Here is a 13,926-nt window from a genome sequence, read left to right on the forward strand (position 1 = left end):
AATGTTGTATATTTGCATGTATTTGATAAAATAAAAAGCTATTATTTAAAAAGACCATTATACAAAATGGCAAATACGAATTAGAGAAGTTACTACAATATATCAGAAAAATACATAAATGTGAATGAACTCTTTAGATAGGAGTGAGATAAAATTTTAGCTCAACCAAGAGGGAGGCCTGGAGAAATTCTGTGAAAGGAGGCAAGATGGAAATCATGTGAAGAAACTGGCTTCTCTATATCTTTTTATCTACCTCTCCCCACAGGATTGTCTGGCAACATGTATGCCAGAAGCTACTACTAGTTCTACATCTTAATCAGGTACCCAGCATCATCACATTGTGCTCAGCACAATTCATCAGTTCAGATTCACGTTTCCTCCTTGCAATACAGAACAGAGGGTTACCCATTCCACCTCCCCCCACCCTGGGCAGTGAGTAGCATAAATGCTACTTTATATAGCTTTATATAGAGATGCTTTATAAATTTTTATCGAGGGACTGACTAATCTTACATCCCCCTAACATAGTTGACTGGCTTTTCTTCTTTCCAAGACCAAACTATCTCTATGTACCCTCAATCCAATATTCCTGAGCAGATTGTCCCCATCATTCCCCTTCCTAATCTCTGACCTCTCCCCTGTCTATTTACTTCTTTCCTGCTGTCTACAAACATGCTCAGTTCTTCCCCATCTTTAAAAATCCTCATTAGGTAGATAATTCCCAGTAGCTATTATACTAAATGTCTCCTCCACTTCTAAAACTCTTTTGAAGCTGCCTGCATGTTTATATCTTGCATATGTATTACCTGTATTAGATTGCTTGTCTCAGGGAAGGCCAAGGACAGAGGGAAGGATAGAATTTGGAACTAAAATTTAAGATTGTTTGAACAAATATGGGGTGGGGGATAACTTCTGACCCTAATACTCGACTGAAATGTCTCCAAATTCATCAATGATTTTTTTATTGTTGAGTCCAATGACTTTTTCCTAAATGCTCCTCTTTCTTGATATCTCTGTTGCCTTTAATGCTCTTAACAATGGTCTTCTTTGTACCCTCTCTGGGTTTGGGGAACACTGCTCTCTTGGTTCTCCATCCGTCTGACCAACCATTTCTTGTCCAACCATTTGTTGGATCTTAATTTGTGTGATGTTCACTAACTGTGAGAGTCCCCCAAGGCTCTCTCATGGGTCCTCTTCTCTTTTCTCTTTATACTAGCTTATTTGGTAATCTCATCAGGTCATAGCCATTCTGTTATCATCTCTATGCAGATGACTTCCAGATCTATATTCCCAGCCCCAATCTCTCACCAGAGCTCCAATTCTGCATCATTAACTACCTAGTACACATTTTGAACAGGATATCTTGTAATCATCTCAAACCCAAGATATCAAAGTAGAATTCATTATCTTAATCCCCCATCCCCCTATGAGTCAAGGCCACTGATCTATTAGTGTTGAGGGAAATACCATTCTTTCAGTCATCCAGATTTGTAATCTCCATGTCATCCCAGGTTTCTCACTCCCATTCACTTCACATATCTGTTGCCAAACCTTGTGGTTTCTTTCTCCAAAGCATCTTTCATATCTTGTCCCCACTCACTGGGTCACCACTCTAGTTCATGTGCTCATCATTTCTGAAGTAGAATATTGCAATAGCCTCCTAATTGGTCTCTCAGCCCCAAGTCTCTCCCTTTCCAATTCACCCCATACATAGCTACAAGAGCAATTTTGTCTGACCATTTTATCCCCTGACTTGATAAAAATCTAGTTGTTCTTTATTCTTTCTAGGACCAAATATAAACCTTCCATTTGTCACTTAAAGCTCTTTCCTATCTTCCCAGGCTTCTTACACATTACTTCTTTCTGTCCAGCCTTATCTGATCAGCTTGCTGCTCCTTGTACAGGACACCCTTATCTCCTATCTCTTATACTTTTGTCCCTTATTCCCAGAACACTCCCCCTCCTTCACCTCTACTCCTAGGATTGTGGATTTCCCTAAGCCTCAGTTGAAATGCCCTCTTCTTTAGGAGACCTTTATCTGTCCCTTCAGGCTTCCTTTGCATGTGTCTTATAAAAACTTTTTATGCCCTTGTTTTTTCCCCCATTAGAACTTAGTATCACTAACACTGAGTGTAGTGACTAGTGCATAGTAGGCACTATAGTAATAGTTGTAAGCTCGTTAGTTTATTGACCAGCCTAAACAAGATTGGGGAAACTCGTCCCCACACTGGCTGTGGAGCAGTAAATACTTTGACCACAACAGCTCTCAAGGACTTTCTGCTAAATCACAAAGAGGGTTATAGTCTGCACCAAAGAAATGTAGGATTTTTGAAATATTTTGAAATAAAATGTTATAAAATTGTCAACTATTACTGTTACAGATATTATGTTATATTGTATTTCATTGCATTACATTGCACTACATTATTATATCATGTCATATGTAATATATCATAGATCTAGTTGCTAAGACAAACAATTTGACACAACTAAGAGTAAGGAACTCCTGCCAGAGAGATAATAAATTCCAATAGGAGGAGCTTGGTTAGGTAGGATGTCACTGTTGCTAGTCTGGTGAAAGCCAGGCTGAGATTAAGTGTTATTGTTACTTATAATTCTCCTTCTCTCATCACTTGGACGGTAAACTAACAGATGTCTTAAAGGAGTAGTCATGAACTGAACTGCATAATTCACCATGAAGCTGCTCACTGTGAAAGAAGTTCTAGATTGGAGAGCTAAGTAAAGGGGTAAATATATTGGGATTCTATTTTAAGTATTTTAATATGCTCACAGTTTTAAAAAAATATTGATAGCCCATATAAAGAGTAAGCTGTTTTGCCTTTTTAAAAAGTAACAGGTGCAACAAAGAAATTTTTAAAGTAATATCATATTTCCTATCTTTTAAACTGTTTAAAATGTCTTTTGATCTGCCTATTGGTTATTTAGAAAGCAACCTTTAAGTTTTAACTGCAATACATTTTCTTTTTTAGACAAATACATGAGATTTTTTAAAATCTAAAAATACATAGATTTTGCCTACTTCTGGTATGCTTTCTGTAAATTATGCTGTCTAAAGATTTGAATTGCTTTAGTTATCATAGTTGATGATGAATAGACTTATGACTTTTGAGTGATGCTTTATTTAATTTTCAAATAAGGCATCATTTAAAAGCCATAAATCTAATCAGCATCAACTAAATGGTTTTGAGAACATGACATTTTTAGTTAAATAGAAGTCTAAGGCAGTATCACCTTTGGGCATTTTCTTTGGACCTTCTTCTAAATTACTTCATCATCATCATGATCCTAATCAATCATCATCTTTCTTCATCAGTGAAAATAGTTTTCTCACTATAAATTCACTAAATTGATAAAAGCACCAGTCCAGGTACAAAGAAAGAGAGCCATAGTAGGAGTGAGATCAGGCGCATCCTGGCTCTGATACTCTGATACAAGTAATATCTTCTCTCCAGGTCTCATTTTCTTCATCTATAAAAGGAGAGAATTCAATTTAATTCAACAAATATTTGAACTAGTTGTTCTAGAGGTTTCATGAAATTAATAGAGATGAGCTCAGAGTGAGAAGCCTCTCTCTTCAACTTGTTACCACTGGGCACTAATCTTTCTGAGACTTCATTTCTTCATCTGTAAAATATGGTTAGTCACAAGAGGAAGAAGCAAATAGAGCAAATACCTACTACTGCAGTATATCTGAAGTGTATTTCTTGGAATCCACTTCACATTTTATTTTTCACTGGTAAATTCATAGGAGCAGGTGGCTTTGTTATCAGTTTTCACAAGTTGTAATTGACCATTGCATTGATCAAAGTTTTTAAATCTTTCCTACTTGTTTTTCTTTACAATGTTGTGGTAGTCATATAAATTATTCTTCTGGTTCTTATCATTTCACTCAGCATCAGGTCATACATCTATCCCTTCAAAGGCATAATTTCCTATAATGAAATAAGATACTATAATTATACTACATCATGTTTTGTCTAGTGGTTCCCATCTGGTCCCTTGACCTCTTAGTGAATGAGTTGAACTCTACACATCCTCTTTTCTTGAGTCCTTGAACCCCCTTATCTTTTCACCAATTATGCCTTGCCAAGTCTCACTCTTGGATCACGTCCACCTTTTCCCACTTTTGTTGTTACACACATGATGCTCATTGAAAGTAAAGAAAATCATACAACTTTTCTAACTGGTCCACTACAGATTTACATTACACAATTCAAGTGGGCTCTGGCTGCTAGGCAGTCTTACTATATACCTCCCACATCATCTCATTATCCCACACTCCAGAGTGACTCTCCCAAACTTTTTTCATTCTTCCTCAAGCTTTTACATTCTTTTTCAGCTTCTTATAGCTCTCCCCTCCCTCCTCCTCTCAGCTGAGAATTTTTCATCATATTTTATAGAAAAAAAAAAAGAGAACATTTTTCCATAATCTCCTCCTCTCTTCCCCATCTCCCATACCTCAGGTACCACTCTCCTCCTGCAGCCCTATCTCACCTGATGAGGCGACCTTCCTCCTTACTAAGACTCATCCTCTATCTGTACAAGTGATCCCATCTCCTCCAACAGATTGTCTTCTTTGCCATTCCCATTCTATAACTTATTTTTTGTCTCTTTTGGCATGCTCCTTCTCTACTATCTACAAACATTCCCATGTTTCCTCCATCCTCAAAAAAATTCTTACTTGATATTTCTGTGCCCAGCAAATATTATCCTATATATTTGCTGTTCTTTGTGGCTAAACTCTGAAAAATCTGTCTACAATAGATATCTCCACCTTCTCTCCTCTTAATCTCTTCTTAACCCTTTAAAATACAGCTTCTGACTTCATTATTCAACCAAAATAAAACTACTCTCTCCCAAGTTACCATTGATCTTTTACTATAGAAATCCAATCCCTTTTCTCAATCCTCATTCTCCTTGACTCTCTGTAGCCTGTGACACTACTGATCACCCTTTTCTTCCTTGATACTCTCTTCTCTCTCTGTTTTCAGGACACTACTTTCTCCTGGTTCTCCTCTTACCTCTCTGACCTCTCCTTGGTCTCCTTTGCTGGATCCCCATCCAGATCATACCCTCTAGTTTTAGGCCTTTCCTGGAATTCTGTCCTGGATCTTAACTTCTATACTGCTTCATTTGTTGTTTTTATCAGGTCTCATGGATTTATTTATCATCTATTACCATTTATGCCGATGATTCACAAATCAACCTAGACTGCCCCAAAGTCTCTCTGACCCCCAATCTCACAACTCAAACTGGATATTCAGTCTTGTTCACTTATTTCTTTCTCTTCATGACCCTGTGGACCATTCTATTCATGGAATCTTCTTAGCAAAAATACCAGAGTAATTTGCTATTTCTAGTGCGTTAAGTTACTTGTTGAGGGTTACACAGTTAGTAAATGTCTGAAGCCGAATTTGCACTTAGCTGTTCCTAACTCTAGGCCCTATGCTCTATCCACTAAGCCAACTACCTGCCAATGGATGTCCAGTAGACATCTTAAATTCAATATGTCATGAATATAATTTCTAATATTATTATTACATATTTTTTGAAATTTCTTGATTTCTTGAAATAGAAATTTATTGTTATATATTTTATGCCATATATATTGTATTTATTTATTATATTATTTGTGTGTGTGTGTGTGTGTGTGTGTGTGTATGAGTGTGTGGAAGTGAAATGATGAATTTCTCTATCAGAGAAGGAGAAAAAGAAGACAGTTTGGAACTTAAAATGTAGCCAAAAAATCCATTAAATTTTAAAAAAGAAAAAAACTTGTTTTACCCACACTGATACCCAACTTTTAAAAATATTTTCTTCTAAGTATCATGGTATTTAGCTGCCATGTTATCTGGCTTTTCCAGTAATTTTAATAATATACATTTGAACTATTTTTAAAGCAAGCAAACCAATCAGTACTTGCAATAAAAGTTTCTTCACTAACAAGTTGTTTTTTAATAGTGTCCAACTCTTTGTGACCCCATTTGGAGTTTTCTTGGCAAAAACACTGGAGTGGTTTGCCATTTCCTTTTCCAGCTCATTTGACAAATGAGGAAACCAAGGCAAACGAATTAATTGACTTGCCCAGGATCACGTAGATAGTAAGTGTCTGAGATTGGAGTTGAACTCAAGAAGTCTTCCTGACTTCAGGTTTGACATGTTATCCACTGAGTCATTTAGTTGTCTTCAATTTCCCCTGATAAAATACTTTAAGTGACAATACTGACATTTTTTACAAATCATCAACATAGGCATAATATCCAATAATTTTTATTTTTTTAAATTGCTTTCTATGACTACTATTTTATAACAAATTTGAATCAGAAATATATTTTTCTTATCCTTTACTATTGTGTTAGGTTAACAATTGTTAAACAGATTAAAATTTCACTTAAAAATATTTACTCCACCTTTCCATTGGGCTAAAACAAATTCACATTTTATACATAATTATTACTTTGAATAGTGCAAATTTCATTAATGTGACCATTTCATGACATTTATTATTCACACTAATTGAGAGTTAGCTGTAGATATGAATGTAGATGTATATGTGAATATAAAATCCTATTATTTTTGTCCCAAAAAAATTCTTTAAACAATCATGATTAAGGAGTGTTAGCCACAGAGGGGCTAAATTAAGGGACCCTGGGGAACACCATGGTAAGGAGAGCCACAGTATGGTAGCAAAAACAAAAACAAAAAACCCTTATTAAAGAACTGGGAAAACAAATGAGGGGAAGCTGACACTTCTAACAACAGAGCACACTTAAGAACATCTCAAGCGCGTTATATGGGGAGCTTCCTAGATCATAAATTTGATCTGCAGAAGTCAAATTGAGCTGGGTCAGAGTAGTACTTTTTCTATCAAAGTAAGTTCTTTGGTATACAGCTCCCGGCCTGGAACTTCCACCAGAGATGAGTAATAGTTTAGTTCTTGGGTGTTGTACAACACAGAATAGCAAACAAGGGAATTATGGGCTGGGTTTAGGCAGAAGTCATTACATGTCTGAAATTGAGAAAGACTCTTTGTTCAATCTGTATTTACATAAATAAGCTCTTCAGCTAGATCTTTCACTAGCTATAAGAAGACATTGCTAGACAACAGTTTCTGTGGGGGAGGGGGGAGAAAAATGACAGTTTTAATGGACTGCAATCTCAATATGAGTCATCAATTCCCATGACTTCCCCCAGAGCTACTTCTTTCTATCTTAGAGACATTAAAAGAAACACAAATGCAAAATAAGAAAAGGAAAGTTTAGACAAACTCTGCCCCGATCAGACCACATCTGGACTACTGTGCTCATTTCTGAAGGCAATATTTAGGAGAAATCATAGATAAGTTTCCCTTTAAAATTGTTCTGAGAAATGAGCATATAGAGGACAGTTTGATGGCTCAGTGGAGAGAGCACCAGCCCTGAAGTCAGGAGGACCTGAGTTCAAATCCGACCTTAGACACTTACCACTTCCTAGCTGTGTAACCCTGGGCAAGTCACTTAACCTCAATTGCCTCCCCCCCTCCCACATACAAAAAAAAAAAAAAAAACTCCCACAAAAACAAAGAAATGAGTACACAGATAAACTAAGGGCAATTAGATGACTCAGTGGATGCTCGGCCTGGAGTCAGGAAGAATTGAGTTCAAATGTAACCTCAGACCCTTACTAATTGTGTGAACTTGAGCAAGTCACTGAACCCCTTTAGCCTTAATTCACTGGAGAAGGAAGTGACAAATTACTCCAGAACCCCTGCCAAGAAAACCCTATGGACAGCAGAGTTGGACATAATGGCTGGTTAGTCAGTTACAGTGTGTCTGACTATATATGGCTGGTCAGACCAATACAAGCTTGGAGTGCTCTGCCACAGGTCAGACACACACAGTCCATGTGAACATTCGGGGTGGGCTGTCTTAACTCTGAGCATCTCACATTTCTGGACTAATTCAATTCTGCTTTGCTCATAGAGCACAGCCCCTTCTCTAATGCAGGCACCATACTGGTTAGTCTTGTGTCAGGGCCTCCCATGTTATACAATTGATTCTATTTTTTTTTTTTCCTGAGGCAATCGGGGTTAAGTGACTTGCCCAGGATCACACAGATTTGAACTCAGTTTCTCCTTCAGGGCTGGTGCTCTATCCACTGTGCCACCTAGCTACCCTATACAATGGTTTCTAAATTTCTTAAGAGAACTTAAGAGTGTCCTTGTATCACTTGTGAACTTGCCCTGTGTGAGTTCTCCACAAAATATTTTTATTTGGAATTCAAACAATGTGGCCAGCCCAATGGAGTTGAACATTCGGGGTGGAGCCCAATGGAATTGGGATGCTTGGTAATTTAGTTCAAGAAAGGACCTCAGTGTCCTTATCTTATCCTGTCGAGTGATCTTCAGAATCTTCCTAAAACAATTCAAATGGAAATGATTCCATTTCCTGGCTTGGCGCTGGTATACTGTCCAGGTTTCATAGACATATATCAATGAGATCAACACAAAGGGCATAATGGACAACAGCAACAATAGACTAGAGGTTAAGATAGTGAAAAGACTAGAAACTATTTCATAAAATAATCGATTGAAAGAATGGTGGGTTGGAGCCAAGATGGCAGAGCAGCAGCTGGGCTCTTCCTGGCGACACTTCCACAGATTTAGAAAGTTGTCATTGTGAAACCTAAGAAAATAAATCATAGTGAATCATTTTTCCAGCCCCAGAAGTCCATAGACCTCTAGTTGGGGTCTAGCTGGGAACAGCCAAACCAAGACCCAAAAATGGGAGTAAGATTGTAGCCCAAGACAAGAAGAGTCCTCCAGAAGAGTGAGACCTTGTATAGGAGGCAGAAATAAGTACCCACTGACAGTGATGTGGTTTAGTAGCCAGTCACAGAAAGGGGATGGACTGAGAAGCAGACCCCTAGAGGGTAAGAAGAAATCACAGATCCCAGGTTATGCACAGAGCAAGGACCAGTTTCAGAAGGAAGCTGCAGAGTATGGCTTGGACCCCAGAAAGGTCTCCGTTTCAGCCTCTCTATCTTAAACTGATTAATAGAATAATCAGGATAGGAATTCCAAACCAAAGAAGAGGTTGTAGTTCTGCCTGAAAAGCTTACTTGTTAGCCTATAATAGCTCAGTCCAGCAGTGTCTGACCTGGCTCTGACACTTACTACCTATGTGACTGTAGGAAAGCAACTTAACCTTCTACTCCTCAATTTCCTTGTCTGTAAAATAAGGGAATTGACCTAGATAACTTGTAAAAGAAGTCTCTTTCTGCTTTAAATATGTGATCCCATGACTATCACCTGGCTAGTGAAATCAGGAGAATCTGGAATCATGTTCCAATGCCGTGTCATCTGGTGAGCAGTTCTTGATATAATAAGTTCTTGAAAGAACCTCATTTTCACCCTTTCTCTCTGGCCTGTTGATACTTGCTGAGTTTTCTTTGTGAAAATTAAAATATTTTAAGCCTATATAACAAAGTAAAGCATTCCTGGATATTAATCTCACCTTTAGTCATTCAGGGTGATGTTAATTGGAACTAAAAGCCCTTCCTTAATTAGGTTTCTGGAGAGCTTTGCCCCTTTCTCATGCCTTTCCATTACTGTTTATTTTGGACAAAGTCTCTGAAAACCAACAGCCTTGAATATCAAGTGTAATCATTTGTACAAACAAACAAACAAAAAGGCTTTTCATGTCATTATTTTATCCTAGGATTTCCTTTAGGACAAGGGTACTGGGAGCACTCCCTGATGAAGCATGCCAGCCCACAGAGTTCATCCCCAAGCCCAGGTAACATGATCATTCTATGAAATCTTCTACCTACCTTGTGCCAGAGAGCACTAATGTTAGCTAACTCTGTCAGGGAGACTGTCAACAAAAGCATTCGGGCTTGGAGGTGCAGCCAGTTACTTTCTGCTGCTCTCTGTTGTTGTCATTTTTCAATCTTGTCCAACTTTTCATGACCCCATTTGGGGGTTTTCTTGACAAAGATACTGCAGTGATTTGCCATTTCCTTTTTCAGTTCATTTTATAGATGAGGAAACTAAGGCAAATGGGATTAAATTATTTGCGCAGGATCACATATCTAAGTGTCTGAGGCTAGATTTGAAATTCAGGTTTTCTATCTCCATGCCCTGCATTCTATTCACTGAGCCTCCTTGCTGTCCTAAAGATCACTTAGAATTTATCAGGTATTGACTTCTATATAAGCTCCTGAAGGCAAAGGCATGTTGATCTGTATGTTCTCTGCAGGTCTGATAACTTATAGTAATTGTTTCATGAGACACCTGTGGGCTGTGTGTGAATTTGATGTGTACAACCATGTGGCACCTGGGTTACTGAAGTAGCAGTAACAGCTCAGAGTCAACTCATATGATTCCATGAGGTGATGGGTCACTACATTAATTTTCCAAAGAGGGCATGCAATATCTGAATTATCCAGAAGATGTCACTATACTCAAGCATCTTGCCAAGAAGCCCCATCAATGTAGCTCTGACACCTGAATAAATAAAACAACCTTCCTAAAAAGTTCTTGTATCCCCATTGGTCATTCAGCTTGCAAATACTCATGATATTTATTCACCTTCCTATCATTTCTGTACCAACATAACCTTTTACAACAGCACTAGGTTTTAAATTTAAGTTAAGTGATAAAAATTAAATATAGCTCAAAGAAATTAAAATGTCAAAATCTATTACTCAGCTCCATCCTATATCTGGAATTTCTTCCCTCACAACATTTGCATAACAAGGTCCATTTCAATTTATTTATTAATCACTAGTCCCCCATATTTCCCTCCAGATTATTTTTCCTTAAATGGAAACAATCATCCCAAACTTTCAATTCTCACAGAAAAAAAAAAAAAAGACCTAAGAAGACCCTACCAGTAAAAATCAGGGTGGTACAATGAACCTGGAGTTTTAAAACTGGGATTCAATTTCCACTTTTGGCAGCTAAGGAAGCAGTGTAAATGCAGGAGGAGAGTGCTAGGTTTGGAGTCAGAGAACCCCAATTTGAATCCTAACATTAGGTTGTGTGTGTCTCTGTGTGTGTGTCCTGGAAACCTTTCTCTGTATCTCATTTTATTTCTCTATAAAATGAGGGGATTGGTCTCCAAAATCCCCTTAGATTTGGGGCAGTCATTTAAAATCATTGAGTCTGTTTTTTTTTTTCAAGTGTAAAATAGGAATAGTAATGTCTAGTTAATCTAAATCCTCATGAGGATTTAGGATCCTCATGAGAATCAAATAAGAAAATGATGTGAATGTGCTTCAAAGACTGTAGGACACTATATAAATGTCTGATATTATCAGATTCCTTCCAAAATTTTGTTACAACAAATGACTTAATTGTTTTATGACATGCATTAAGTTTCTACTATGTGCAAGGCACAGGCAAGGTGTACATGCTCCTACTATGTACAGGACACAGATTAGGTGTTGTACAGGTTCCTACTATGTGCAGGGCACAGGCTAGGTTTTTACAAATTCCTACTATGTGCAAGGTGTTCTTCAGTATTCAGTAGACTCTAATCTACTGAGAACTGCTTCAATCTGCAAGGAATGCCCAGCATTTTTTCAGCCTGATTGTAGAAATTTGGCCTCCTAGTGGGCACTGACTCCCTCAGAGCATATCCTTGGTTTCATGGCAGAACCAACCCTATGACCTGAGTGCAGGTGCTTCTCAGTCCTTCCAAGGGTTTCCTAGCCCTAAACTTATGCACTGGGCAGGCTTCTGTGGCAGGAACATTTTATTTATTTTATTTTTTGGCAGAAACATTTTAGAAATGAATAAGGACAATTCTCTAGAGAAAGAGAAGGTCCCTAAGGCGAGAAGGTTGTAAGTCTCCCAGAAGGACAGTCAGGGCTGAGGCTCCAACTCTCCTAGCCTTGCCCCCCCCCCCAGTTCCACTGGTTAACAGTGAATGGTGGGCATGAGTCTATCCTCTTTCTAAATAAGGAATATGTTTCAAGACAGCCCCTGAAGGGTTTACTACTGTCAGTGCAGAGGGCACCAGCTGGCATGGCCTAGCTCAGAGTCAGGATTAGGCTTCTCTTCCCATCCCAGCCTGGTGAAGAGCCATGGTCTGGCCCACCATGTCTTTTCTCTTCTCTATCTCTCTGTTCCCTGCGCCACTCTGTCTCTCTCTCTGTCTCTGTCTCCCTCTTTCTTTTTTTTCTCTCTCTCTTGCTCTCTTTCTTTCTTTCTCTCTCTCCCCCCATCTCTGTCTCTGTCTCTCTTCTCTCTGTCTGTCTCTCTCTTTCTGTCTCTGTCTCTATCTCTATGTCTTTGTGTGTGTGTGTGTGTGTGTGTGTGTGTGTGTGTGTGTCTCCCCCTTTTTAACACAAGGAAGCTTTTGAGTCAGAGCTAAATAGGGATTCTGAGCTAGACATCTGCTCCTGCTGGAATATTCATCCTTTCACCTACTCTTCCCCACTGTAACATTGCCCTTCCACCATCTTTTTTCCTTAGAAAAGTACAAACATTGTTATCCAGCTCTTTATATTTTCTGTTTAGAGCCAAACTCCTGATTTCTGAGCATTAGTTCCACTTCTGATCCTAGGGAGCTTGAGCAGGAGAGGTTGGAAGCAATTAGTTTGAAATTTTCAATGTTCTTTTTCATCTCTCCAGAGAATACTTCCAATTTGGCAACACTATCCTGCTGACCCTTGTTCTGCATTGAGAGCTGAAAACCAGCTCTGCCCTTTACTATCTGGGGAAGGTTAGGCAAATCACTTAGTCCCAAAGGGGCATTTTTGTTTCCTCATCTCTAGTTTCCTCATCTCAACCCCAGGGGTTGGACTAGATGGTTCTTTCTAGTTCTACTCTGCTGGAAGAAAACTTGGCCCTTCCTGGTTTACAAACCATGTACATTCAGCTCAACCAGAAACAGTGATGGATTTGGGACCACAGGACCCAGAATCTCAACTCTGACTCCTTCTGCCTGTGTGATTTTGGGCAAATCATTCAATCTTTCTGAGTTTTGAGTTTTCTTATTTGTAAAATGAGAAGGTTATATTAGCAAACCTCACTGGTCCCTTCCTGCTCTAAATCTAGGATAATTGTATCTCTGTTAAGATGTCTTTCCAGTTGTTTCTTAACCCAAAGATGTTCCCATGTACTAGGATGTTCATGGCTATTTTTTTCTTGTAGGTAGAAGGAGTCACATCTTTCTCCATTGCAAAGGAAAAATCTGTGAATCTGAATCATGAAAAAGGTGATATTTCTGTTTTCACAAAAATAAATAAAAGGGCCTTACCAAACATCAGCCGGTTATTCAGGCTTGAGTGAAAAGTGTCAAAAGTCAGGAGACCATGAAGTAAAAGCATGAAAGCATTGGAACAGGGCAACCAAAAAAACCTAACACCCATCTTTTCTCCAGGAGTAAACCAGACTTAGATAACACTCGAAGAAATTTTTTTTTTAGAATGGTTCTTGGGAATCTTTCCCTAGATCTGTTGATGGAACATGATAGCTTGTTTTTTATATTTTCCAGATATCTAAGTATTTTATACTAACATTAATACACTAATGGTCCCTACCCAAGGCAACAAATTCTTATTCTTTCTCTGTCTTCTCTCAATGAATGCTTTCAGTATCTGGCAGCCTGGGGAGAGGTATGGGATGCTGGAAAGGTCCTATGGGTAGAAAAGAGCACAGGTGAGCCCCTGCACATTTTGTAAAGATTATGATAGCTAGGTGGTACAGAGAAGCGAAAACTGCACTTGGAATCAGCAAGGCCTGAGTTCAAATTCTTCCTGGACAAATCACTTAATCTCTCAGACTCACTTTCTTCATCTGTAAAACAGATATAATAATAATTCCTACTTCACAAAGTTGTTGTAAGGATTATGAGATATTTGTAAAGAACTTTGTTAACCTTAAAGTGCTATATGAAATGCTCATTCTTATTCATA

General features: G+C 38.3%; 1 protein-coding gene across 3 annotated transcripts in view; it reads left to right on the forward strand.

Moving 5' to 3' along the window:
* ANKRA2 (ankyrin repeat family A member 2) overlaps nucleotides 1-13,266 on the forward strand; it is a 35,939-nt gene extending 22,673 nt beyond the window's left edge. For 2 of the 3 annotated variants that reach the window (XM_031966552.1, XM_012541110.3), the window contains exons 9-10: nucleotides 9,720-9,797; nucleotides 13,163-13,264. In XM_031966552.1, the coding sequence (XP_031822412.1) occupies nucleotides 9,720-9,797; nucleotides 13,163-13,221 (137 nt within the window). In that variant the 3' untranslated portion in view covers nucleotides 13,222-13,264. Of the gene's footprint in view, nucleotides 1-9,719; nucleotides 9,798-13,162 lie in introns of all 3 variants that reach the window. The other variant, XM_012541112.3, reaches the window with a different exon arrangement.
* The last annotated feature ends 660 nt before the right edge of the window (nucleotides 13,267-13,926 follow it).

This window comes from Sarcophilus harrisii, chromosome 1 (genome assembly GCF_902635505.1).
Source record: "Sarcophilus harrisii chromosome 1, mSarHar1.11, whole genome shotgun sequence".
Lineage (NCBI taxonomy): Eukaryota > Metazoa > Chordata > Mammalia > Dasyuromorphia > Dasyuridae > Sarcophilus > Sarcophilus harrisii.